Genomic DNA, 27,941 nt, shown 5'->3' on the forward strand with positions numbered 1-27,941 from the left:
ACGAGATTACCGTTTCATCCGATCTCATTTACACCGTTATCATTGCGATGTAAAGAATCTCTATTATAATCCACGAGATAAATTTTCAGTCTTAAAGACGGGAAATCGCGTAAACGATGGACAGAATTTGTCTCGTTCGGGGGTTACGTTTTTTATTCAATTATTGTACCAGATAGTAAAAAGGATTGTGCATGCTTTTTATTCCCTTTCTCCTTAGCATTTATATGTTTGTTTTATTGTTGTAATTCTAAGTTGCTATACAATACGAGTCTCGACTTATTGTCGTTAAACCAAAGGAACGCGAACATCTTTGTAAAAATAGTTTTCAGTGAATAAACCGATCGGTCGGGCGTACTAAGAAATATGTACGTAAAGGAAGTGGCGCGTGTATAGGAATAAAAGAACGTAACAACTCTACAAATCGACTCTTTATGATTCGATACAGCGTACACGAATCACCGATTGACGTTATTGGCATTGGGCAGTTTCGTATACCACTCGATCCATCAATTCTGTGTGTACATTGAGGTAATCGTTAACCTACACCACCGTGTAAAGAAGCTTCTCTACGAAACTGATACGATCGACATTGGGTTCAGATTACACATGGTTACGTTACATTGCTATTCTCTTCTTCTTTCGTCGATCGATCACCTACAAATTCTTGAAAGACCGCGAGTACACGTTATCGTAGAGCTTCAGGGAGAAATTTTTAATTCGTAGCATTCTTTAAAAATTTCTTTGCGCAAAGAAGAGTCTAAATCTAGCGGTTCACGTTAGTTAAATCGAATCAGACGCTTCGAAGTTCTTTTTAAAGAATTATTTTACCTATCGATTATCGGTGCTAAGACGACGCTTTGAGGTAAAATGGAGATCGCTATCTGTTCAACTTCGCGGCTTTTCGAGCGACCTTTGCCCTGTTCTTGCTGGTAGCCAGTTCCAAACCGCCCCTTGTCAGCTGATTGAAATCGATAATGGTGAGCCTCGGCTCGGCGGGATGTCTGGACAGGGCCTGCACCCTGTCGAGCGGTGCCCCGGGGCTCCGGAACCTGTAGCTCCGGTTCCTGCACCCGCCGACGCCCGTTCCACTTCCAATTCCGGTCCCAAGCTGGCTCATCCGCGTGCCGCTCATCGATCGGTAACCGCCGCTCGCGGCCATCTCTGTCTCCTCTTGAAAGTACCTGACGATCACGGCCATGCGGATTTCATCATCCAACTTGTTCATTTTCATTCTATCCTGATTCTTAAACCACAGCTATTAACTCGTAGAATGAAATTATTTTATCTTTATATAGTAGATTTTACATAGCTATTTCTATTAAGAAGAGTTTGAGAGTTTTCTTAAAATAGCAGCAGAGTAAAGAAGAGGCGTATGAATTTCTATAAAAAAGTAATGGGAGTGAAATTACTCGTGAATACTGGCCAGATGTATAGGCGCAGGTTTTCTGGATGTCTTCGGTCTAGGTTCTCTAAGAACTCGATGTCTTGTTCGTGATTGCCTTGTTCGTTTGGTTGATGGTTGATCGGGAAGACCGGCGGGTATGATGCCCATCAGTTTGTAATATTCTAGGAATACACGAGCCAGATTGCGGCCTAATCTATAATCTGTGATATAATTGGGAAGTCAAGATAGTTGATTCATCGCATCGTAGCACAGGCCTACGTTAAGTACCGGATGATCGATTGGCATCCAAACTTTTTAACGCAAAGCTTTCGCTTTAATTGACCGTGTTATAAATTATTCAATAGTACTTTGCTTAATTTCGCTCGAAAAACACGGAGCGAAGCGAAATAACCGTGCGGCTTAACAGCTGTTTCGTTTGGAATGCTCTCAAGACGGTTTGCCTTCCGAGTGATTAATTACCATTTCCAAGATTGTCGCAATATAAAGTTAGTTGGTTACCTAGATACCAACTGAATCTATCGGGTTAACACACTTGAATATTTTCGTTTAAACATATATAGATTATTCTAGATTCGTGAAACATTCTGTTGCAAGAATTCCAAAGACAGACGCGACTGGAGAATTTTAAGCGAAACAAATGCTCGTACACAAGTAGAAAATAATTCACGTATTTACGGAAAATAAATATAGATATCAAAGGATACATCCTTCCTCGGTGTACGGGAATATTCCAGGCGTTGATTTCCTAGTGTATCCGAACATCGATACCTCGATGCTGTAGCAATTTACATGTTCCTTGAGAATGGAACACAGATAACGACGCGCGGTCCCAGCCTTATGGGGATCCTGATTGTACATCGTGTTCCCTATTTCATAGTCTTCGGCGTGTTGCGCTAACAACTTTGGTAACACGATGTGCCTCTCGTACCTGAGAGGCTGGCAGCCGTTGGTTAGATAGTGTCATTTGGAAACGGAAGGATCTTATTTTCTTTACGAATATCTCGAGGAAATTTCTTTAGGAGAAAGAAAAACGGTTAGAGATACCTGTACACGTCGTCGTAGGTGTTTCCATAAACGAAGAGTCCCGTAGCGTTGGTATGAGCGTGCAAATCCAGTACGCAGTCCAATGGTGTACGGGAACTCTTATCGAGGTTCTTCAACATCGGTTTGATCGCTACCAGAGCAGGATGCAGCCAATCGGAGATTTTGTTCCACGAACGATTCAAGTCTTGCCCCATCAGAGTGGATCTTTAACAAGAGAACATTCTGTCGCTCGTTTGTTTCTCGTTTGGCAGAGGATTCTCTATTTACCTATAATTGCCAAGAAAAACGCCGTCAGGGTTTAGCATCGGCACTATCTTGAAAACGACATAATTCCTCAACACTTGGGCGATGGGGTGGGAACTGACCAGAAAGTCCATTAGACCTTGGCAAACGAAGGAAGAGGGTGACTCGCCTGGATGTACTCTGGCAAGAACGACCACCACCCTCCTTGAATGTTCTTGAGAGTCTTCCAGATTTGAAGTTATCGTGACCAATTCGATTTTCCTCTTTTGTATCGACGTGGCTAAGGTTTCCCTGTTTGTACACGTTAACCTGGTGCAAAGATTATCCAGATGTGCCAGATAGCGACTGTACGAGTATGGATAGGTCAAAGCAAATTGATACACATCTTCTTCACGGTCGAAAGAAAAGGCGAAACTGAGGACGTAGTGGTTTTGGTGCTGCGCCGATTTGTAGTAAAATACCTAGAGGAAAGTTTCGTGGAATATTTTTCGATATTGGTTTCATCGTTTTCTGTAGACGGCAACTCACTTGGTCTCTGGGAATCCTTTGCCACTTTGGTTTACTGCTGCTCTTCACCAACGGCGTCATTCCGTTTCGAAACAGATTTGCGCTCTTCGATATGTTAACTATGTTAAAGACCACTCGTTGATCCGCTTTCACGTTGTCCACGGTGAAGTTGAACCACAGGCGAAGTCGCGGATTGCAGATATCAGGCCTGATGAACAGGTCGTACTCGAATTCTGAGATAAGGTCCACCCTGCCCAAGTTACCGGTCTCGAACGAGGCATCGAAACAAATGTGTCCTTTCTTCGCCTTTCCGCTGTGTCCCGGTGGTCGCATTATCATTTTGTTCACGTTTCCCATACCTCCTTCTGTATCACTGTCCTCGCTCTCTGCACAGTCAAACGTCTCTTTGTAGTACTCAACATCCTTGTAATTCGTTAAAAACGTTTTCAATCAAGCGCAATTAAGTAGCAAAGAAGAAAAGAATTAATCGAAACGAAATATAGATAAAAAAGGATCGAACCAGCTCTTTGATAGAGGCTGGTATGTTCCAACGGATCTCGACCCTCCCCGTGAGCCATTCCGAAAGAGGAAACGCGCTGATCCACTAAGCAGAAGACGTGGCAACAGACTGACTTTCCTCTGGGTCTAAACTACCTTTTATGGTGGGTGTTACCACCTACGTGGATAAAGGCTGTAACACCGATCGTGCCGTTGGATCAGCACGTTACGGTTAATTCTCGTGTCGGTTCTCGTGCGAGGAATCTCTCGTGTGGCCTAGGTTCGTGATTTCGCGCGGTTCAATCGAGCAAGATTGGCGGGAATTCGCGTGGCTGCCACGCGTCAAAGATCCCAAAGGATCGACAAAGCAGGCTTTAACGAAACGGACAAAGTCGTTTGCGGTCACGAGAAGCTAGTTGATCGAAATCTAGACGAAGAAAAGAGGCTAGATCGGCAATTTACTTTTGGTGCTCGGTAAATTCGGTTCGTTGATATCTATTTCTAAATCCGATCTTCGTATCCTTTCGTAATCTCGCGCTCGTGGGAACGAACGAAGGTGGCGAGTGAGAGCGCTGTTGCTCCTGGTCACGAAACGCCGGAATTTGAAATTGAGCGATGAACTTTAGTTTCCAACCGTGCGGAGGTCGTGGATCATGTACGAGATACGCACGAAATATTTTTCGCATTTCTCCTGTTTTTTGTATGGTATTTATATATAAAAATTGGAATAGCAGCATAGATTAAAGTCATCTTTGTATCATCTGTATCTCTCAGGGACTGTGTTAAAGTCTGATCTAATACGAAATTTTTAAGACCATCCTCCACGGATTTAAACGGCTTCTTAGCTTTCATTCTTTCAATCTATCTGATAGTTTTCCACGTATCTAGTGCATTATAGCGTTCTGGATCTATTCTTTCTCGCGTATTAACGATTCGAAGAAGCGAAGAGATTATATTAGGGCTGGCGAGATCCACGTGGCGCGTGCTCGAAGTAGTAAGAAACAGACAGGAACGTCCACGTCACGTCTTCGACAATACACGTCGTGATGTCTCAAGTCTAGCTGCTCCGTTCTATCATGCATTGTTCTTTCCCTGATGGGTACATAGCGTGTCGCGTGCGGATTTCTAAATCAGGCTTGTTCGATATCTATTTCCATGCGGTTCGTACGATGCCCGTAAATGACACATCTACCAGCTAAAACCTACGCGTCTATAGCCTGGAAGGAACGAAAGCACGAAGAAAAAGGGAAATTAAACTCAGTCGGTTAGGCTATAGTGGATTTCCGTTGAGATTGCACAATTCTCTTATCAATTATTCATCGATTGACGCAAAACCTGACCATTATACCACGAGTCACGTGAACTTAGCCAGTCAATGCTAGTGACCGACAGTGACTCGTTTCTCGTTCGATCAGATTTGATAGAAGCGTAGAAAATCGTACGAAGTCTCGTTCCGTAGAGTTTTCTCGATTTACGGCCATTTAAATTTAGTGTTAGGTATTTTTTTTCTTGAAAGGCTGGACAACGACAAAGGTTGATAGCTTGGCATTAATGGCAACACTTTATCCACGACGGGACAAGCTTCCACCTCCGGGAAACGTTCTACAATTTGCCCAGGCAAATGTCTGCGGTGTGTTGTCTCGCCTCGATTGCGGCTGTGGAAGCAAGAGGGAAAAAAAGAGAAAATTCCTGGGAAATTGGAGGGAAAAAAGGTCTGAGGACACTCTGGAGCTGACGGTTGGGAAGAGCAATTAAAAGTGGGACAAAGAGGCTGGACAGAAAAGCACGGAACAATCAAGGGGACGGCAAGGGTGGCTGAAGGATAGAGAGGGAGAGGATACACTGTGATACGCACCGCTGAACTCATACTAAATCTTCAACAGTTCCGGCTACGAGGGGAAAAAAAAAGGAAAAGCGGCCTCGGTCGTTATATTTTTTCTCCTCGACACGGTTTCCCTGGATCGCGATCTAGATCGAACGAAATTAGAGGAATCCAACTATAAGAGGCTTCCTTCTACTTTATTCGTTATTCCGTGACGCGGAAAACGGAAGTTAGGTCAAGAGAGAAAGAGAAAAAGGCGACCAGAGCGGTAATAATAGCTTGGAACAGGGAAGGATATGGCAGCTTCGAGTCACAAAGGGAAAGCCACCCCTCGCACGTGGAAAACCGACCGAGAAAGTGTTCCTCTGCGGTAAATTTTGCGATCTATATGTTATATCACAAGGCGAATTGGTCTCCAAAGAGGAACACCTGCCAAATGTCAGAGGGCAATAAGCATCGAGCTAGCGTTGATCCTCGCGTGACTGCTCCTTGAGTCGGTGATTCGGTCGGCTTGACGGATCACAGAAGATCTATCGGAAAACGACGTCGAAATATAGAAGCACACGTTTATAGACAAAACGTTTCTCTCTCGTGTAGAGGTGCGATCACGCAGATAGACGATGTGGCATGTGTTACGTGCTCGCGTTTCAGTCACGGAACGGTTTCTAGCTTGTTACGAACAATTCTCGAAGACGGATCGAGCATAGTACGTACCAGTTTCCTCAGCGTCGGACATATCGAGAGCGGAGTTTGACTTGTCCCGAACTGGTCCACACGAGGCTCAACTTCTCATCGACTGGACGATACTAACGGCGGATCCACGCGCCTGGTTTCCTTGGTTTGTTGAATCGATAGGTGTCCCTGCTGCCATTTCTTTTCCTTTTTGCCTTCAGCCATGAAATTTTCTGTGTCTCGCGTGACTGTCCCTTGGCTATACGTATAGAGTTTCGACGAAAGTTCATAGAACTAATGCAACCTCTAACGAGACGGTCGTACGGCCGAAATATAAGGAAAATCATAACCGTGCTTTGTAACGCGTGGCATTTTATTTTGCTTGGATAAAAGCTGAAGATCTGACCCCTGAAACACAATCTATCAATCTATAACAGGAAGATCGATCGTTTCTGTGGTAAATATTTGCGCAAGAATATTTGTCCTTCTTTCTACGTACTCGATGTAACATGCTGAGTGGGGAAAGATTTTTAAGAACACGTTCGGGACACACGAGCCGCATAGAATATCGAACAATGAATAATTCGTCCTTTATATTGTGGAAGATTCGCAATTTCGAAATAACGAGTTTGGCACGCGTTTGATACGCGTCTGGAAGCTACGTAATCCGCATGCATAACCCTGGCTCGATTATCAGGCTACGGGGAGACGCACGGATTCAGTCTCTGATGCACGTGTGCAGCCTCGTTCCCGGGTCCACGCAACCCGCTCCGTGCAACATGCAAAGTGAGCTTAAGTCACGCATATTTATTGTTTGACCAAGCACCCGGATGAGCAAGCGCAAATATAGCGTGTCACCGGGAGAAGGGATGCAGTTATGGAAACTTGCTGTTGCCTCTGAAAAGATACATTCCCGAATAGTTGGTTCAATGCTCCAACAACGCGTAACTATGTTAACTACCTGCGTCCACTAATCGATGAACCCGCATAATTCTTGGATACCGCTCGTCCTGCGAACTATTTTCACTAGCCCGAACCACGCTGGTAAAACTCGCGTAAAACTATCCAAAAGTGGTTTCCAAATTGCTGGTTAAACAGAAGTTTGATAGAATTTCACGGTCTAGTTGTAGAGATTACTTTTATAGAATGAAGGATTATTGGATTCCCAAGGTATTTCTTCTCTAACCGCGACAAAAAAACGACTCCATTAAGGAACGAAAAGTGGTTACAATTCTGAAGGGATATAAACTCCTTCTCTGGCGATCCTTAGGATAAGCACTCTCTAAAGGGAGGGCTACGTATAATAAGAACATCTTGGATTTTAACGGTAGTCGAGTGGATTTTGTAATTCATCTGGATAGAACTGTATTTATCGATCGTCGAGCAGAGGATCGGGAGCGTAAAAAGTTGGGAATTTGAAGATTGGAGAGTCGCGGTCCGGGCAAGATTCGCATCGGTGGTAGGTGCATGTACGTGTGTTTGTTCGGCTGGTGAATGTCCTCCGTTCCTGGGCTTTGGCTGGGACTTCCTGGTGAACCCTTCCTTCACCCTCGTCCCTCTCTGTTCCCCGAGTTGTTCGCAGCCGAGCTCTGTGCAACGTGGAGGGAGAGAAACGAGGAGAAAGAGAGGGCCGGTGCAAGTGTAGGAGAGAGAGTGAATAACTAGGAGAACGCAAGAGATCGATATTCGAAACCCCTGTGCCGTTGGGCACCGAGCTCCTCTTGCCACCCCACGCCCAATGGCGTAGCAAGAGGGGGCAATTGGGCTAGGTACTGCCTGTTCCCAGGATACTCAACAAACGGAAGTTTGGGACAAAGAGGAGGAGCGTTATAAATTGCCCGAGACGGGATTCGGGATTTACGCGGTGCTACCGTCTGCCCCATCCCTGTCTGGCTGCATTTTTTTAACGTCGTCGTTCTCATCGAACATCCGGACTATATTTTGACGGATAATTTCAATTTTCCTATTATCACGTTGGATTTAATATCTGGTATTACGATACGGCTGGATGTTATCTTTTGTTTCGTGCGAATGGAGATAACCGGAGTATGGAACTATCTCGTTTCGACAGTAAAATGGTAATTTCAGTTGATAGAAGCTATTTATATGATGATTTTTAGAGGCACAAGTTAAAATTGTGATATTCTGATTTAAATTCAAATCTAATACATATACTTACATTTTCTTCGAGCATCTATTTATAGAGTACGATGGAATAGATTTGTACAGGCTACGCCGTTGCCCGTGTCTGTCCTCGTATGCATGCTATTTACCATTAGATTATCATCCCCTCATTTTTTTCGTCTTTCCCCCTATCTGGCTCCGTTTGTGCTTTCTTTCGACCCCTCCTGGGCAGCTCTTTTCTCAGCGTGACTTTTTCATCCGCGTATCTTGTATCTCGCGTTGCGAATGTAACAGGCGGCAACGAGCAAACCAATTATTTCCGCCGTGATGATCGACTCACGTTCGTAATTCCGAGGCCGAGTCATTAGCGAGCCCTCTTTGCAGAGCGTTCGTTAACATTGACGCCGTTCGAGTAATAACGTGGAAATGATATTCACGTCGGCTCGCGTACTTTTTATCCTGTCGATCGATACTTTCCTCGTTTGTACTCGATCACAGATAAGATAATCGTCGATCAAGTGCAGACTATGATTTTACTCGTTTACGTACATGTTAAAGAGGCAGATTGTTCTTATCCGAATAGAATTGCATTCGAACATTTACTGTTTCATATATTTGCTGTTACTATAAAGGGATCAGAAAAAGTGGGGTGCTACTTTTAACTAACAAAAGTTTCGATAGGAAATGCGTAATTTGATTTTTTTTTCTTTGTTAACGTTTCATTAGCGCTGCATCGTCGTATTGTGTGATTTACCGATGCCCGAGGCACGTGGACCCATTTACGCAGCACGTGTCCTCTCAAGATTCCGCTAGGGATAGCGTTACAATATTCCGTGATGAATGCACCTCCTCCAGGTAGCTAGGGCTCCGACAAAAAAGGGGCTCTTGATTCAATTCGGAGCCTGTAATATCTTGTGCCTACAACGAAAAAGGGGAAAGGAAAAAAAGAAGTGACGAGAGGCAGGGGCAAAGGGGACGAGACGCAAGGGATAAAAGTCGAAAAGTTAAAGCGATTATATTCAATGAGGAAAAAAGAACGAATTGGACGAATCAGCGGATTTTGAATATCGGTTCGAGTTTAACTTTCTGGAAAATTTGGTGGATGTCCGTGCACGTTAAAAAAGGGTGGCGGGAGGACTGGGGAAGATTAAGATAGGGGGGGATAGTTGTGAACTATGTGGTAAAGGCACGGCGAAATTTGGCCGCATTCGCACGGTCGAAAAGCTCTTTCGTACAAGAGGGAGGTCAACCCCTGGGACGACGGTTTCCATTTTCAACGTGGCGCCTGCGTTCTCGAGCTCTGCACGGGCTACCAACCCGCCTCTCCTACGCTCGTTTCCCCTTTTCAAGCCTTCGCTCCACTCTCTTTTCTTTCCGTCGTTCGCGGAGCCTGAATTTTCACCCCTTCCTCTTCAACCCTCGAGAGTAGCGCTTGCGCACGTGCACTCCCCCGTACGTCTAGCCATTTTTTTCTTCTTCCCCTCGAATTCAACCCCCGTTCCTCGGAACACGACGGCGAGACCACGATTTCTCTGACGAAATATTCAAATATATTTTTACGTCGAATTTATTATTCGTCGACTCTAATCGCGTCCACGTATCTATCTCGTGTTCACCGTTACTTCTAAATTTTCTGCTTTTCAATTTTTTTGGCGAACGTCGTTGAAACAACGGTCCTTGAGTTGTTTTGTAGCATCCCTGTCTGTGAGAGTACCGTCCGCCTCCACTCGAGTTCGCGATTAACACCTTTTCCCGGGCCATCTAGCTAGCGGCGCGGCGGTTGCTTTCCCCTTTCCAACCTTTTATCGCGCTCTTCTACCACCTGTATGCAAACTACGCCCTGCTATTTTAGAGTCGAGAGTTCCCTTTTTCTTCCAAAATCTTTGTCCCAAACGGCGATTGTTCGATCAACAGCTATCCATTAACTACTTCTTTCCATCCCTCGTTCTTTCTTTCTCCTCCTCGTATATGGTCCCCGGGAGTGCTCTTTCAATCAGTATCGGTGGTTGCAAGGTCCAGAGGATCTCCAGAGGGAGCAGCCATTGTTCACGACCCTTCCCTAGCGCCTGCGTGCGTCGTGCAACTACCCTCGATTTCATTTTCTCTCTCTTTCTCTGCGTATTTGTCTCAACAGCTTTTCAGCCGATCCTAATGTCCAGATAGGTCAGAGAGCAATCCTCTTTGATTTCTGTCCGACGCACGCGACTCCTTGGGTCTCTATAAACTCCTCAATCTTTTGTATTTTCGCGTTCCTGTTTGAATCAGCAAACGAGTATTACACGCGGAGTGTGGAACGATGCAAAGTTATTTTCAGCAAGAGTTATTACTTCGTCAGAATTCCTTCTGACGCATACATCCCCGTCGTAGTTACATCCATGCAACTCTTTACGTCGAATGAGTTAACGTCACGACAATTTCCAACCAAGTATTACTTCGCGTTTCTTCGTCACTCGGCGCCTGCGTAGATTCCGCCGCCTCCGGCCACGGTTTTTCTTCGTTTCCTCCTCGCCGCTCTCCGTGGCCCGGTTTCCATCTTTCAAACCGCGTCGACAAACGGACAACCATAGTTGCTGGTATCGGGAAGATGCAGCCATTGCCTTCGATCCGCTCGCGTATATTCTTCTTTTTCTTCGATCGGTCTTTTGCTATTTTCTTTCGACTTTACCTCTCTTTTTTTCATCCTTTCTCCTCGCTTTAGCTTCCTCCGTTTTTCTTGGCCGTGTTCGCGGCCATCGCAGCCCCTCCATCGAGAGATGGCGTGCCGCGAGATATCGAAGCGGTGGTGGCGATCCAGGGAGAGGGTGCAGTCATTGCCTCTTTTCAGCGCCTGCGTACATTCCTCAATGTTCGTCGATCCTCCTCTATTCAACGTGCTTTCCTTGATTGTTACCTTCGACCTCTATCCTCCTCGCGGCTCCCACCCCTCTAGCCTAGGTAGAAGTAGTAGCATCGGGGGCGGTGGCGGCAGCGGGCAACAGAGGGTGCAGCGATTGGCGGCAGGGCCTGGCTCCGTCAGTTTAGTTACCGCACCACATAAAGGCATTGCGTTGTAGACACCGTTATACCCGCAACATTCTTACTATTTGCTTGTATATCTTCATTTCTGACCCTTTAATTCGACAATACGTTCGTATCGTTGGTACATATAGAATCGTCCTCACCGTATATACCGATCAATCATTCTTGCTTTCTCCCGCCCACGTGTCAACGAGATACTAATCGAAAACCGCGTGTGTTCACGCACAACTTCGAACCGCGTTTAAACTAACGAAAAAGAAAGAAGGAAGGAAAAAGAGAAACGAAAAGGTCGAAGGCAAAAAGAGTACAACGGACGTCAACAACAGCAACAACAGTAATCAATAGAAAACACGATTAATAGAAAACGAGCTGAGAGTAAAACGAAATAATCGAAGTTCAAATCGATCGGTCAACGGAGAAAGAAATTTCGTCAACAGACTTGGATCGTCGTACCACGTTCTTTCACGTGCGTCTTCGTCGGGGATCTTATGATTTCGTTCGTCCATTTCTACCCCCTTTCCCGGATCCTTATTTTTATCCCTTCGCCTCCTGGAACGGTCAGCTTCTCGAAGATCGATCTCGATCGACGTGCACGCGGTTCTCCTTCTAACTTCGTCTAAAAAAGAAAGAGAGAAAAAACGAGGGAAAAGAAAAAGATAATTAAAGCTACGAGGATAAAATATACGTCGCCGGTTCTCCACGAAGATAATTCAGTGTGCGATACGTTGACGAGGTTGGTGTTAAAAATACAGAGAGCAGGAATCGTCGTCTGGAAGATCCTTTAGTCGGTGGAAGAGGTCTTGTGGAGAAGGAAAAAGGAAAACGTACGGATGAGAAAGGGAGAGGTAGAGGGAGAAAGACGAAGTAATAGTGTTGGCCGGTGGGTGTGAAAGAGAGACACTAGAGGGTGTGTTCCGTGATTTTCTTCGTCATTTTTTTTCCCCCTTTCGTTTCGTCGATACATTAAAAAATCAAGTGTCATATGTACGTGCGATCGTCGTGTATCCAGTAGGTTCGATTGTTTTTATAAAGTATAGACTGTAATTCTTCGTTGTCGATCGAAGAAAGTGCGAGAGAGATATCTGGAGAAGGACTTGAACTTGTAATTCGTCGCCGTAATTCGACAAACTTGGCCGTTTAAAAATCGATTAAAATTATCGGGTTAAATTAAAAACACGGGCACGGTTCAGAACGAAAAATAAACGAACAAACGGATAAACGAAACACGCACACATCGTCGTTTAAAGAACGAAAATTAAATACGAAACGGAACAAAGAACGAGCATCAAACGAGATAACAACGAAATGAAAATCTAGCGATATAGATAATATATACAAAAAAAAGGCAGAGATAACACTTCATTAAAAAAAAAAACTAATAAAAACGAAAAAAAAAAAACATTAACCCACCGTCGTTTCGTTCTACGCCCAGATATCGGCATCCTCCAACCACTGATTTTCATCGTTAACCGGTATGTTCATTTGTTTCTTTACTTTTGTTGCTTCTGTGATTCTGACCTTCGAATTATTATTATTGTTCTATTCTTATCTTGTTATTATTGTTGTTATTATTACCGTTATAATTGCAAACATTATTATCGATCTCTATGTATATCGATCTATGTGTTTTGATAGCGCGCTATCAGGTGCCGATCATTATAATATATGTTTGTAAACCCTTTGCCGGAACATCCTTTATACAGGACCAAACGAAGGATCCTTCCGGCAGCCATGATCATTCTCCTTTATCGAACTTATTTTTCTCGCGTTCTCTTGGCCGATTACGGGGATCATTTTCCCCTCATTGCTTCGTAGAAACATATTTCAAATTTTGTTGAATTCGTTTCAGCTTCATTTCAAATTCAAATTGATTTAAATTTATCGTTATCCCATTAGAGAAAAACAAAAAAATAGATACCGATCTTGGTGTAAAAAGAATTGAAATGTTAATTCGTCATAGCAATCGATTGACATTGGGCGTGAATTCTCACTTACGATAAGCACGATTTAAAAAGTATTTCTATCCGTGGAACACGGTGAAAATATCGGCGCGCAACAACTGACGTTTTTCTACGGCGCAGTATCGCGGGATAGAGAAGTTTGGGCGTGGCAGCCGAAAGCAACGTGGCCAGGAGAACGCGAACGCAGACTCCAAACCCACGGTTCTCCGGCCAACTTTCAGTTCGAATCCTTCTTCCCACTTGCGGAGCAACCGGCGAAAGAGCAAACGGAAAAAAAAGAATCGAAAGAAAAAAAAAGTCATAATTAAACGAGGAAAAAAAGAAAGACGAGAAACTGAAAACGAGAGAGAAATACGGTCTCGAAAAACACGGTCGATCGAATATGTTGAATATGTTCGGTAACAAGATGATGGAAAACGGCGAGAGTGTGCATGAAGGATCAAGCAGATCCAGGATGGAGCAACTGGCACTGCGGGTCCTCGTCGAGGACAAGCAGGAAGTCTCGAGAGGGACGCTTCCGTCCGCGATGGCCTCGATCACAATGGTGCGTGAGAGGGATAAAGGGGTGTTAGATAGTGTGCCAATGAACGTTTTCAGCGAACACGATCTTACAGTATCGCTTCCTTCCGTTTTCCTATGTTTCACCGCAACGATTTCCGTTCCGCCTTTTTGTGCCAGAGAAATTACAATTTCGCCATCTTTTATTTCTTCATTTCGCTCGTTTCGATCCGTCAGACTATTTCATTTCTGAACCAGATTGTTCTAACGAAACGTAAGATGAAAATACCGAGCGAAGAAAGGAAGAAGCTAAGAGACATAGACTCCTCTAACGTCTAAGCATCGTACGTTACTTCTCTTCTTTCGGGTCTTTTTCTATGAAAATTCCCAGGCGAACAACACGATATCAAAGATTGACCGAGGGTTGCGAACCTAGTAGGAGGATGATAGAGTCGAATGGTTGTGAAAGAAGGATAGAAAAGCGGCAAGTGGGAGAGAGACTAGGTCTAGTTGGGGAAGCTCGTATTGATCGTTTCTGGGTCCATGTGACGCGCCTGCGTTTTGCCGTGGGGTAAAATCGTAGCGAGGGTAAACTATAGGAAGGAGGGTGGAAGAGCGAGAAGAGAGAGAGAGAGAGAGAGAGTGCCGTGCCGGGGTTCATATACCCCCAGGGCAACTGCAACGTTCCACCGTACCACCAACCAATCAATGGAGCTTCTCTACCTCTCTGTCTCACCCTGTTTCTCTCGCCTCTTCTCCCTCCGTCCATTCGTCATTCTTTTTCTCTCGATTTTCCTCCGTTCTATTCGCGACTCTTCGTCCATCATACGTAATATGATTGCATCGTACGCGTCACACACGCGCCGTCCCCTTCCCGAGATTTATACGGTATTAACGTTGACAACGCCGAGCATCCTGCCAACGCCACCCTTGCGGATGCGTGTACCCACGCACCGCGGCAATCTATCGAAACTTCGTTCGAGTTTAAACAGAGCTATGCTAATTCTGCTAACGAGTTATCGAGGACGAAAACGACGGCAATATAGGGAATGGAGGTAGTCAACGTGGCTCTCCTATTAAACATCACCCTAGGTCTTTGAATAAACGATGGTCTCGACGTGAGTGGTGCCGTGAAAATTGTTCTGTCTCGTTTGATGTTACTTATTTCTATCGCTATCTTTGAAGTCTCTCTGAGACTCTGAACGGAGTTGCAGCGTCGAATTTCATTAACCGCCTCGTTTCATTTCCATTGCTTTACATCCATCCGTGACATCGATGACGCTTAAGTTAATGACATAGGTAGCACCGATAGCTTTTTCTTCGTTTAATCAGTACGACGTATGAAAACCATGGCGCGTACCATCGTAGGCGAAAAGAATTTTTCGATCATCCGGCTATGACCGGACGCTTCTTTTCTCTTCACGAGCATTTGTTTACTTTACGTAATCACTCTTTGTGGTCTTCGAGGAGAGTAGTAAGGTTTCCCTGGGTACTCTGTGATACGATCATTGCCTCGTGAGAGAGAAACGATTCACGGATCGACGCGTGCAATTGCGTTGAAACGACGGCGGGAGAAGCGACGCCGAAGCGCGACCACCAACGAATCGATCGATCGCACCTTAATTAGCACAGCGATTACATGCTCGCTTGATCGATTCACCACATTCGGCCTCTGTTTCCCTAGGTGGGGTCGACTCGTCTGTTTCGTGCAGATGCTCGTTAAAATCGTCATCCCTCTTCTATCGTTTTCAACCATAATACCAACGTTCGACCCTCTGACGCAGAATATGTATATCCATCGACTATAGCAGAGGTGAAACGTTCTCTTGGTCGTTGAGAATTATTTATGCGTCCTTTATAATTATTTATCCCCTCGCATATTTAACTTTGTATTTAGGGAACTATTTTTATCAACGTTTACCGTTGCTCTTTCCGTTACTTTCATTGCCGTATTTCAGTTGTTTTCGTCACGCATCGAACTTATTCCGTACGGAATGCCTATAGGTCGAGAAATAGGAAAGTTGGTGGATTATCGACGAATCTCACCGGGAGTTCAGTGACCCTAGAAAAACTTCACGGACGGAATTACTGCTCCCGTGGTGGAGCTGAGTAGAATTATGCTCGTACACGACCGTATCGGCGGATCGATGACGAAGGTGGGGCCAAACCCCAAAAACGTAGACTTCGACAGCTGGATCATAACCAAACGAAAGAACAGGGTTGTTTCATTCACGTTTGTCAACCACGTACCTACGAACGATTCACGATCTATGTTTCTTCCAAATGCTTTTGATCTCTTTTACAGGAGGATATTAAATCTTTCTCGCTGAAAACTGCATGTAACGCGTTTCTTTATCGAAACGTTCGTAAAACATTACGCGCAAATCGAAACTACCGGTGGTACGAGCGAATAAAAAGCCATTTTAGACATTAATAAGGACAAATTTCCCTCTTGGTTCAACGACCAGAATATTGTTTCACCGTTGGTTGTCGCTAAGGCGATCAGAGGCCGGCAAACTTTCATAATTCCAACGGTAATGCGGTGACAACTTCCTGTCGCACCGTGTGGCCGGTTTTAAAGCCACCGAACATAATGGAACGCGTTCGCATATGCGTCCACTACGTGTCCCTATTTTTTTCTGCATACCGTTTCGCATCTGTTGCAAGTCCCGTACCCCGGTCCCAGTTTCGTTCCCTCTTTTCTCATGCGGCTAGACAATACCGACTTGCTCCCTCTTTCTCTTTCTTTCGCCAACGTTAGGTCCGGTCATGTACGTAATATGCAAAGAACCTGGTCAATCGTTCGTGTCCCAACGAAAGCAGGAAGTCAATCGAAAAAATCGTTTCTTTGTTTAATTCGTTAAGGCCAGAGAATATAAAGATCGTTTCTCGATAGTGATTGTAAACGAGAAATTGCTAGAGGCAGCGATGTAAAGTATAAATTGTACTTTCGTTATGAAGGCAAGATGTTTTCGCTGTTCCTAATTATATCAAAAAATCCGAGTAGATTGATGATACGGCTTATCGTCGTTCCAGTGCATAGATATGAGGTCAAGACAGGCTTTTCCGTATACCTTCATCGTGTATATTTATAGTGTTTATACGTGGATGTATTTATAATTTCAGTGGTGGATGGTTGGTGGACAGTTGGTGCATGCACCGACGAGCTGTGTGCCGATTACTCGTGCTTTTGGAGCATTCAACGGTTAACGTAACTCGAGTTTTTTCGAGTCAATTCGCTGTTCTTTCTAACCGGCTGCAAAGTGCAGAGACCTCTCGGACATTTATAAAAAGACTGGCGAATAATCGCCATTAAATTTTCGTAAGTTTGTGCAATAGCTTTAAAAATGATTCAAGGCGAGGATGCATCAAACAGATGCGTGTCCAGGAAGTCCTCGCAAAATAGTTTGATTCGTTTGGCGCAGTGACGTAATATAACGGAAATGAATTTCCGAAAACACGAACTTGCGGTTATTGGCACGACCGCCAAGTGTTGCTCGGCTTGTTTCGTCAGCGCTGCATAATTTTGGCCTACTGTCATTTTCGAGACTGGCCTCGCTCGATCTGCGGAGATAAAGCCAGGGTAAGGTCAGGGATTCTTCCTCGTTACTTTCCCGCGTTCGTGGCCAGCCACTTGCATCGCTTTTGGAATATTCATAGCGGAAAGGATGAAAACAATGCCAAAAATCTAAAACGGCAAAACTCTAAATAAATCGAGCAGAAAGTGCGTACGTAGGAAGCGACGATCGATGAATCAAAGTAAAGCAATTGGAGTGGGATAATCAGGCAGAAGGTTCCCCGAGTACGTCGACTTTATCCTTGAGATTTTTCACCTCGTTGACTTTGACTCTCGCACGAGTTGTAGTGTTTTGTCGGACGTGGATTTTTCTTTTTTTTTTTTTCTTGTCGGTTCTCCTCGAAAGATTCAATTTCATGGTCTTTGGCAAATGGCCACCAGCGAGTTTCGACGATGTAATTCATGGTTTCGAGTTCACTACCGATCGAGTGCGGCCTCGTAAGGGGTAAAAGCACTCTTGTATCGACGCGATAGCGCACCGAGACGACGGGGGTCAAAATCCGTGAAGGGGTGGTCATGATCTGATGCAAGGGGTGATGCAAGCAGGGTGAGGGAGGCTGGAGGAGGGCGGTATACCTTCTGCCTCGTAATGTCGGGGAGCCATGTTGCAAACATTTCCTAACGAACAAACCCCTGCAAACATCTCGAGGGGACATTGAAATATTGTATGTGAACTGTCTGTACTTTGTCGACTCTCTTGTTAACAGGACGCGATTGAAATAAAGTGACAGGTGTTACTTTTAAACCGAACGACAGAATAAACAAAAATCGTGACGCGCTACTCGACTCTCGAGATTGTAAGCGTTCAAGAGCGAACCGTGAAAGATTTATAGCTTTACTTTGCAAATAATTTAAATGCCGTGATACAGCGTGGAAATTCGAAATTTGGCAAAACTAGACGGGGTGAAAAAAAAGGATGTTTAGAGGGGCCAGAGAGTTCGATCGGCGATGGGAGGTCACAGTTTATTTAAGAACGCGCATACGTCTCTTATTAGTTCGATCGGCAACCCCTCGCAGCGTACGCGCGAGTCGGTAGGAGGAGATACGTAATAAAACGAGGGGTTCATAGTGGGCTGGCGACGAGCTTAGCCGAGGGTGCGCGATCGCTACCGAATCAAGCCGACGTTGACCGAACGAGCTCGCCGAGCTGTGCAAGCCGCTTGAACGCGACTGGCGTGTCCAGTCTCTAGGCAGCCTCCGCCCGTGTTGTATCGTTATTTCCGTTTCCTTAGTATAGTGTTTAACGCTTTAATTTCTAGTCTCGCGTAACCCTCTACACATTCACATATACACGCATATACATACACACGTATATCGTATTCTATTTTTTTTACACACATACATACACAGATACGCGCACGCGCACATATACACACGTACGTTTACATCATACCCACCGTATACCTCCGAACCCTCGTTTTCTTTATCACGATCGACGAATACGAAATTTGGTGATCCCGTTTTACGACGATATCGAACGCGACTAATTTTCGGCAGAGCCGCTCGTACACATACACGTACACTCACACGTATGTGCTCGTCAAAGTGAAACCGAGGGACCGTCGACCAGGAGGCGAGCATAAATGCCGATTTACGAGCGCTCGCGTCGTACTTTTCTTTCATTGATTTCCCCTTCTGTTCCGGGCGGCGGTGCGAGAGCGTGATAGTAGGTGCACGTAAAGAGAGAGAGTTAGAGAGAAGACCAGGGACCGGCGCGATACATCGATCAGCACCACGAGAGTAGTCGCGTAGCACGGGCCAGTTGCACGTTGCTCGGTTTCGCGTGCGACCGAAAAGAGCTTTCGGAAGAGAAAAGGGAATAAACGTCGAGAGACGGAGAGGAAAAAAATAGTACGGAGAGTGTCGCGTCTCGAAAAAATAAAGAAAAGTGTTTTCTGTGTTTCTGTGTGGATGTGTGTCGTGTGCTTACGCGTGCATCGATCGTAAAGATAGAAAGGTGTGGATCCTGAAAAGACCGTGGAAACAGGTAAGCCGGGTTGAAGATTCGTTCTCTTCGCTTTCTCGGGTTTCCCGATTTTCATTTGTCTTCCATCCACTTTAATCGCGAATATCTCATTGTCAGTGAGAGATACGCTGGATGCTGCGTGTGCAGCAGCTCGTTCTTCGAGGGGTTTCGGAGCACGTGCCTTGCGAGTTTCGTGGCACATTCTCATTCTCACCCTTTGCTTTCTGCATGCTTTCGTCGTCGTCGTTCTTTCTACACGCCACCCGTCCGCCGCTTCGGCCCCACCATCATCCTCATGACCGCCACTTGCCTTTACCCTTTTCCCCTCTGCTGTGTGCCGCTGCTACATATTCCTTTCCGATAGCAGGACGAGCTACTGCGTTTTTGCATGGCTCGCGTGTACATGCGTGCGTGCGTGTGTGCTTTCTCGCGCGGAAAGGGGCGTCAGCGAGCGCGGGAGGGGATTCCCTTGGAATTGTAGCGAGAGGAAGGGGTCTCGTGCGCGCACCACAGAAAGCGAGAAAGAGGGAGACAACTCCCGAACCACGACCGAGCGAGAAAGATAGAAGGAAGGGTGAGGGAGGGGTGAACCAGCGAGGCAGGGACCGAGGAGTCGCGCTCGTATTGATCGGTCCCGGCCACGCGATTTTCACGATCCGTCGCCATGGCCACCTGGCCACCGGCTGAAGATCGTATCTGCCAAGCGTACGTGAAAATCGAACTTTAACCCCCTGCAAGACCCACCTGCTACCTTCGTTCGAAATTTAGATTGTCTTCGAGGAAATCTCCGGATATCCTCCCCTCAAGGATACTGAATCCTCGCTTCTTCGTTAGCTCTGTTAGCTGCATTATTTATAACTTGTACAGTATATTAATTCCTTAATTTATAACATCGAATTATAAATGACAGACTATAGTTTCAAGGTAATAAAAACAGGTTATACTCTTAGCAAAGTTTCGTACGAACTCTAATTTCAATTGCAGTTCATTACACCGAGGATCATTAAGTAGAGATTACTCGTAATACTTCGCATAATTTTTCCATATCGTTAAGCGCTTTACAAAGTACATGAAATCGTAATCACAGGTATCGTAATTTTCAATCTCGTTTCGTAATCTCTGTCTTTAAAAAAATTAGATTCGATGTACGATACTTAAACACCTGCGAGTTAAAATTAAAAGCGATAAAGAAACGTGAAAGGCTATCTGTCGCTGAACGATTCCCCGAGAGACGATCGTAAACGGAGATCGACTTCTGCGAGGCCCAGTCTGGCAAAAGGGGGTGGCTTTCCGCATTGTGCCGCGGACAACCCCAGGTTGCGCGTATATGCGTACATGCATCCATGCATAACGTCCATTGTCGTCGGATAATGACGGTGGCACAGGAGTCGCGTTTCGAAGTCACCGGCGAACGATACTTTTTCGATGCGTTCTTCTTGTCCGACAATGGGGTTTCTCGGCTTCCATTCTGCCGTCCTAAAATATCGCGATGCCGGCCATCGGAGTAACAGAGACAGAGAGAACGTGGATCGATAACTACGGAAGATGCGGGGCTACGATAACTGCTGGCTCCGACATTTTCTCCGACTGCTGAGCGCGCCTTTTTCCTCGCCTCGTTCGTAAACACCATCAAGCCCACCGAGCAATCTGTTGAAGAATACCGTCGACACTTTTCGAAGGGGTTCATTCTGTGCCATACACACAACAGTCTACGGATTATCTTCGAACAATCTTTTGCTTCTACTAAAAGTTTTGCTATTCTTAACGCGTCGACGACCACTGACGCGGTGTTATATCTTTTTGGAAAATTAGAGACCGTGATATTTATAGGCGGACTCTTGGAGTCTTATAATTTTCTGGTATAAGGTTTCTGTAAAATTACTAGTCACGAGCGTAGCGATATAGGTTTCGTGGATTTAAAATTTCGTGGAACGTTCGTCCTGAGTTAGGCTTCTTTCCTTCAAGAGGATTCGATTCCCCTAATAGGAAATGTTGTTGGAAACCTTTCGAAAGGCTCCCAGGAGGTCTTTGACACCCTGTAACCGTAACACGGAAAGCTATGTCCGATGCGTTTCGAATAGAAAATTTGAATTAACACAGGCGTCCGCCGTTGTAGTTTATTCTTTCCCATGTCTCGTGTTTGATACGGCACATTATTCGATGCATACGATAAAAGCTATCTATCCTATACATATAATAAAAGATATCTCATGAGAGAACGTGGTCAGTTCGATTGGGGTGACCACAGTCATGAGACACAGAGGCTCCCAGCGTGGGGTGGCTCCAAGGACAGCTGATGACTACGTTGAACGACTGACAGAGGCTAGGAGGCGGAAGGGAAAGAGAGAATTAAAATGTACACCATCGATAGCTCGTGCCGGGTCTGATATACATACATGTCGTGGCAGCTGTGTGTATTCGCCTTAACCATGAACACCATCGGCACCCTACGGCCATCGCGTATAATTCCCCTTTCTCTCTTTCCCTTTTTTTTCCTCCTTTTATTTTGTTCGCTTTCTGTCTCTTTCGCTCGAGGCGTGTGCGACCACATACCGGGTGTTTCGATCAAAATTACTTAATTCTTCTTACGTGTACGTTGGAATAGGAATCGATAGACGATCGTTCGACGAGATCATTGCACCTTTTGAACTAGAAAATATTAAACGTTAAGTTTCTACGTCTATTCATTTTTTAAGTTCCCACGGCATTTTCGTTACGTTTGATTAGACATTTGTTAAAAATATCATATTTGTTGTATTAGAAGAAAGAATTTGGTATATAATGAAGTTTAATCGGGAAAAAGATGTACAAAATTTTAAAAGGGAATGGAATGGTAGACGTACGATTGATATTGGACACCCTGTAAACGCATCGAGTTCGGTGGTTTGGTTGGAAGGGCGGAAGGGGAAGGTACGAGGGAGGCGAGCCCTTTAAACCAGAAAGGGGGGTCGTCGCCCCTTTAAATTATCCGCGTTTCTATTGGACCTTACCCTCGTCCCTACCAACCACCACCTCCGCCTGTTCTTTTCACGCTGTGTTTTGAAAGTCATTGTCAGATTACGTCAGCATCCAGTTGCGTGAACCATGAATTTTCGTAAGTTGCCCGTGACCGTGCCACGCGTCTTATCTTTTCCAGTTGCTTTTAATTTAATCTACGAGAAAGATAATGATCCTTGCGTGTCGTTATAGCGTGTCGAAAAAAAAAATTAAAAAAAAAAAGAAAAAAAATAGAGAAAAAAAAGGAAAAACCCTTTTTCAAATGCTTAAAAAAATTCTTCGTCGTAAGCGAATCGATTCGAACAATTCGTATATATGTATTAAGAACTGTTTATAATGCTTTGTTTTCATTAGCGAAAATATGCTTGTTACCATGTAAATACCTAATATGAGCAAAGACCTATGTCTCTTCGAATTTGTATTGTCAGTGCCGCAAGAAGCTTATGCATCATTTACAGCGTGTTGATTAGCAGGCGTTTTTACGTCCTTCAAAATTCCAACGACAGCCTGTGTTTATACTTGTCTGTTTCTTCCTGTGTTCTTCCTCGTTGCCTCGATAACCTAACTTTGACATGTTAGTTGAATTTATCGAGAAGCCCCTAGCGAGATATCAATATTATCGTTGGGATAATTATTTCAATAAAAAAATGTACATGCGAAATTCAGTGTCCGCGGGTAGTCAAATGGAAACCGGGAATCTATCGTTGTAATTTTACAAAATATTCGAACAACGTTTCAATGGTTGAGTATCACTGTCTGTCTCTCGAGTTCCCAATGACACACTTGTTTCCTTACACGATAAATAAACAATAAGGTGATCGATTGCATTGTAATAAAGAGCTTTAGAAGGTATCGTCGATCGGTAGACGCCAGACGATTGACATTATCGATGCTGACCCAAGAGAGTACCGAGAGATAGAGGACGAAATTATTTTAGCAAAATACATAGAAGCTGAAAAGAAAGGTATCAGCTATTCGTTGCGTAACGATAAAAGGACGCTTTCTTGTTTCAGATTTCGTACGTAGTTAGAGAGAACTCGGTAGAAGACTGCAATGATGGCGAACGGAATGGACACAGTCGTGCAACAAAATGGTGGATCCACCCTCGGGCAGGCCTCGCAGGAAGAGTCCAAGACGAATCTCATTGTAAATTATTTGCCACAGAGCATGACACAGGATGAGATTCGATCCCTCTTTGCGAGCATAGGCGAGGTGGAGAGCTGCAAGTTGATTCGCGATAAACTCACCGGTAAGTTAAACTTCCACTGCATCCGTTATCACGGTCGATGCTAAACGATCGTTATTGAGAAACTTGGTGAAAATTCCTTGTTCCAGTTCGATGGAATAACAGACAATTGCTCATTGTTGTGATAATTTTAGCGGAAACTTACTATTACGATAGTACGGATAAACGTTCAACATAAGAAGAAGTTACGTCTTTCTACACTTGTTTATCGATTTCTAGACGTTACCGAGGGACGGTGTTTAGTCTTGGTCGAGTATTCGGCATCGATTCGTCTGCGCCTGTTTATTTTGTATCAGTCCCCTTTGAAAGCCTTTTCAAATCGAATACAATCTCGTAAAGACGCGATACAACTACGGTACACAGTATAAATCATTAGGTCACAAGTTGAATAATACAAATATCGCGATTTCAAACATCACGTGCCCATTGATTTCCTACATTTTTATCATGATACTAAACACTCGTAATGTCACTCCAGACGATATTTCTTTAAAGTACCAACAATCAGTCAGAGTTCTCCTTTCCTTCGAACAATCGTACGAAGAGGAAGAGCTACACCACACGTTTTCATCGTCGAAGAACCCATCGAATTTTTATCGATAATCTCGGCAAGCTCACCGAGGAATAAAGGAACGATTACGCAACGTCGTGTTTCCGTTATCTTGGTCGACGAATTTTTCCGCTGCGCTGACTGACCGTGCACGTTCGAGTGCGCGTAATCCAGCGTAATTTCGCCTGGCGTACTCCCGTCTCTGAATTCCGTGCGTTAGTGGAGAGCACGTGCGTGGACGTCGCGACGCTATTTCGGGCGTCGGAGTAGCGGGGGCGTCGTTTGGTTCGAGCCTCTGCCGCTTTATATTCGACCTCGCCGCGATCTCTCAGGGCCGTATTGCACCGCCTGCGTTTCCTGTTTTTCAAAAACACTCGTCGCTGTCACGTACTCGTTTACTCAATGAACGAACACACGTTTACTGTACGCGAGCTCTGCGTTTTCTTTAAATCATACGTTTGAATAATCGTAAAAGGCGGAAATATCGATCTACGCGTATCTATCGTTTTTTAAGTGTCCGATAGTCTAATATGATGGTTTATTTTCTGTTACAGGTCAGAGTTTAGGTTACGGTTTTGTTAACTATCACCGGCCTGAGGATGCTGAGAAAGCGATAAACACGCTCAACGGTCTTCGTCTGCAAAACAAAACGATCAAGGTTCGTTCTCCTTAAATACCTCTAGACATACCAAACTATCTATTTATTAGGATTTCCTTAGATATATATTTGGAATTAAATACTTGACTTGCGAGCTAAAGTTCCCACGAATGATCTGATTTATACGCACTACACGGGTTATATGCTATCACGAACTCGAGTCTACTTTTAATCCCAGTCTAACGGAGCCTTTCATTAACGCATTTACATAGTTTGGCCAGAAATAAATTAGCCACAACTCGGGAACAAAAGGCTCGCGAAAATCTGTAATAGCTTGTCGTTATTGCGTTTTCTCGCGAAGCCACGCTTTGGAGTCATTATTTTGTCAAGGCTAATTATTTGAAATATGTTATACGAACGAGATTATTCATGATATTAGACGGTGTGGCGATGATGGAAATAGGCTGGCGTGAATTCAAAGACACTATCGCATCTGCTATTTATTAACTCCACCAGAACAGATAAAATTGTTCCGCTCACGTACCACGTACATGATGTTAATCCACTGAAAAAAGAAGATTGAAGTAGAGTGTCTCCTATCTCTAGTTCCTTCCGAGTCACGTATAACGCATCTACCTACAAACTTTTCTAATTCTGACTCGCGTTACTTTTTTATCGGTTGGTATAATTAACGAGTGTTCACCTTGGCAGGTATCGTACGCGAGACCGAGCAGCGAGGCGATCAAAGGGGCAAACCTGTACGTGAGCGGTTTGCCGAAGAACATGACGCAACAAGACCTGGAGAATCTGTTCAACCCATATGGCAGAATCATCACATCGCGGATACTTTGCGACAACATCACCGGTAAGTTGTTAATTACCTGACAACTGACGAGGATCGTATCGGCCAGTAGAATGTAATCAGCCCTGTGGAAGGCCATGGAATTCGGCAGCTTTAAGGGAAAAATGCTGTTTCCCTTCGCTTTGTTCGAAGAGCAAAGTAGATTGAGACCGCGCGAATCAGACTCGCGCCCGTTCAATTAGGAGATTCGTTAGGAAGCTTGGTGAACAATTTGACGAAGAATTATAAAAAGTAGGCCATGGGGTTTTAGTCGTATTGTGGGGTGGATCGGTGCGCCTGCAATCAGAGCGAGAACGAACACGATCGTTGTGAACGAGTGACGAATATTTCAATTAAATTTTAGACAGCGAACGAGAACGCTGTATACACTTTTCGTTGGTCGATGTCGTCTCGGAGCTGCGTGATCTCGTTTACGCATCTTTCATTCCGATCTGTTTAACGATTGCTACTTTCTTCCTTTCTTTTTCTCTCGTCCATTTTTCTCTTTAGCTAGTAACAAAGAACACTTTGTATTCGAGATCATTCGAGAGGACACACGATCGCAAATTTTCGTTTTTGATTCCATACTCTTTTGTCTTTTTTTCGCTCGTTATTGTTATTTACGTTCTCAGCTTACTTTTTTGTTAGCAGTGCATTCTATTTGCATCCCCAGTTTCACGCACAGCCTCATGGCCTAACCACCCTGTACCGTTACATTTCTTTTATATCCATATTGGCGTTTTTCGTTGTTAGTTCCTCTGATTGTGAGTTGTTACCTTTCATTTTGATACATTCGTTACCACGATTCGTTCGCACGATTAATCAGTTCTGTTTTTGTTTCTGTCTTTTTCTTTTTTGGTTCCTTCTTTTGGTTCCTGTATTTCGTACTGTGTCATTAATTTTTGGTGTTCTACCGTTATAGCTTTATAATTTTATTTATTTTCTTATTACGACACTGGTATTAGGATACGTATCGTACGTGGAATCCACCTCTGTTTCTTCCTTCGTTCCTGGCTTGCTTGTATTACACTCGTTCCCCAGTGCGATCCTCGATTCGAACGATCAATTTCTGTTTTTTTTCTTTTCCTTTCTTTTCTTTTCTTTTCTTCATTGTTGTTGCGTTTCGTTTCTTTGCATTTTTCAGTTTATCTTCGAGTACTGTTTGAACAGAAAGCAAACAAAAACGAGACTTCTTTACATACTTAAGGACGAAGAAATTTTTAGGCGTAAAACATCTAACAGAATGATCGCTCGCCCCTTATTCATCTCATTGCGACCAATTTTGATTTATTGTTTCTTCAGACACCGATTATTTTGATTATTCGACATCATGAAAGAGTGAATATCATACGAGCAACGTTGTCGAAATTTCTTTCCAGATCGAACGTCTTTTTTCTCTGTGCCTAGTGTTGAATCCATTTGAAACCTCATGCTCTGTTTATTTGTTCCTTTTTTCCAATTTGAATTCATCATGATTTCAAGATCACGAGATTCAATACTTTTCGAGAAAAAAGCGTTCTCCCTTTGTTTTCTTTCTACTACTTTCTTTTCTTATTTTCTTCTTTCTTTTATTCTCGTCAATTTTTATTCTTTCTTCCGGTTATTTGTTATTACATACCCTCCCACCTAGACGAATCAGGGGCGAGCGAATCGTGTATGCTGCCAGTTGACTTTTAACGTGATATGATTTTTTCCGTTTCTGTTTAGTACGACAGTTTGTGACCGGCGGCGGAGACTATTTGCCCGGTACGTAACTCATACAACTCTTTTTTCTTTTCCCTCATTACGTCGAAGCTCAAACAAAAGCAGCCGTTTTTCAGTCAATTTTTTTTCTATTTTTTTAAATTGTTCTTCTATTGTTTTCCTTCGTATGCTTCGGTTTTCGTTCGTCTCGCGAAACAATTACTTAGACTGCCACCGATATAAAAGATTAAGTTAAATTTCTATTATTAGCAACGGAGAGAACAGGAAGTAAGAGAATGAATTTCTCGCGAGGATCGAACGATCAACCATGCGAAACAAAAGAATAAGAGAAATCGATAGAGGATAAGTGACTTCTTGTTCTCTCTTATTTAATTTTCTAATTTTATATTACTTTCTCTTGATTTTCTCATTGGCTGCTTTTTTTCACGTGACCGCGACAACAGCTACAAGACCAAAATTTTTAATCCCGAGCGCCATTTTTGTTTCTTTACGCTTTTTGTCGTTTGTTATGATTATGATTTTGCGACCGTGCCCTCGATCCATGGCACACACGAACACAGACACACACACAAACTCACGCGCGCACACACACGCACACGCACACGCACACCTTCTCGCCTCCTTTTTGCCGCGTTACCAAACTCATTCAGCTTCGCGGGTATCGCTTCAA

The 27,941-nt window shown here is 44.2% G+C and overlaps 2 protein-coding genes and 1 long non-coding RNA gene across 18 annotated transcripts in view; 1 reads left to right on the plus strand and 2 right to left on the minus strand.

The window, feature by feature from the left end:
• Positions 1-27,941, plus strand: part of LOC100649079 (ELAV-like protein 2) — a 40,896-nt gene that overhangs the window by 2,747 nt on the left and 10,208 nt on the right. For 3 of the 15 annotated variants that reach the window (XM_048406550.1, XM_048406574.1, XM_012310620.2), the window contains exons 1-5: positions 14,468-19,356; positions 23,346-23,581; positions 24,683-24,786; positions 25,438-25,591; positions 27,275-27,313. In XM_048406550.1, the coding sequence (XP_048262507.1) occupies positions 23,386-23,581; positions 24,683-24,786; positions 25,438-25,591; positions 27,275-27,313 (493 nt within the window). In that variant the 5' untranslated portion in view covers positions 14,468-19,356; positions 23,346-23,385. Of the gene's footprint in view, positions 1-11,277; positions 12,806-13,515; positions 13,839-14,467; positions 19,357-23,345; positions 23,582-24,682; positions 24,787-25,437; positions 25,592-27,274; positions 27,314-27,941 lie in introns of those variants that run through there. The other 12 variants (XM_012310639.2, XM_012310647.2, XM_048406566.1 and 9 more) reach the window with 9 other exon arrangements.
• LOC100649200 (cytosolic carboxypeptidase 6) lies at positions 214-6,368 on the minus strand. Of its 2 annotated transcripts, none has more exons than XM_012310578.3 (7): positions 6,234-6,368; positions 3,221-3,585; positions 2,717-3,153; positions 2,450-2,653; positions 2,110-2,333; positions 1,410-1,605; positions 214-1,181 (listed from the first exon to the last, which is right to left on the minus strand). In XM_012310578.3, the coding sequence occupies exons 1-7, from the start codon at positions 6,253-6,255 to the stop codon at positions 878-880; spliced, it is 1,752 nt and encodes a 583-aa protein (XP_012165968.3). In that variant the 5' UTR covers positions 6,256-6,368; the 3' UTR covers positions 214-877. The 2 variants fall into 2 exon arrangements, with proteins under 2 accessions (XP_012165968.3, XP_048262495.1); XM_048406538.1 differs by lacking the exon at positions 6,234-6,368 and adding an exon at positions 3,720-4,983.
• On the minus strand, positions 6,508-7,241 carry LOC125385276. The gene is made up of 3 exons (XR_007224351.1): positions 7,153-7,241; positions 6,691-7,088; positions 6,508-6,599 (listed from the first exon to the last, which is right to left on the minus strand). It is a non-coding gene; the product is annotated as an uncharacterized LOC125385276 (long non-coding RNA).

Source organism: Bombus terrestris, chromosome 1, assembly GCF_910591885.1.
Source record: "Bombus terrestris chromosome 1, iyBomTerr1.2, whole genome shotgun sequence".
NCBI lineage: Eukaryota > Metazoa > Arthropoda > Insecta > Hymenoptera > Apidae > Bombus > Bombus terrestris.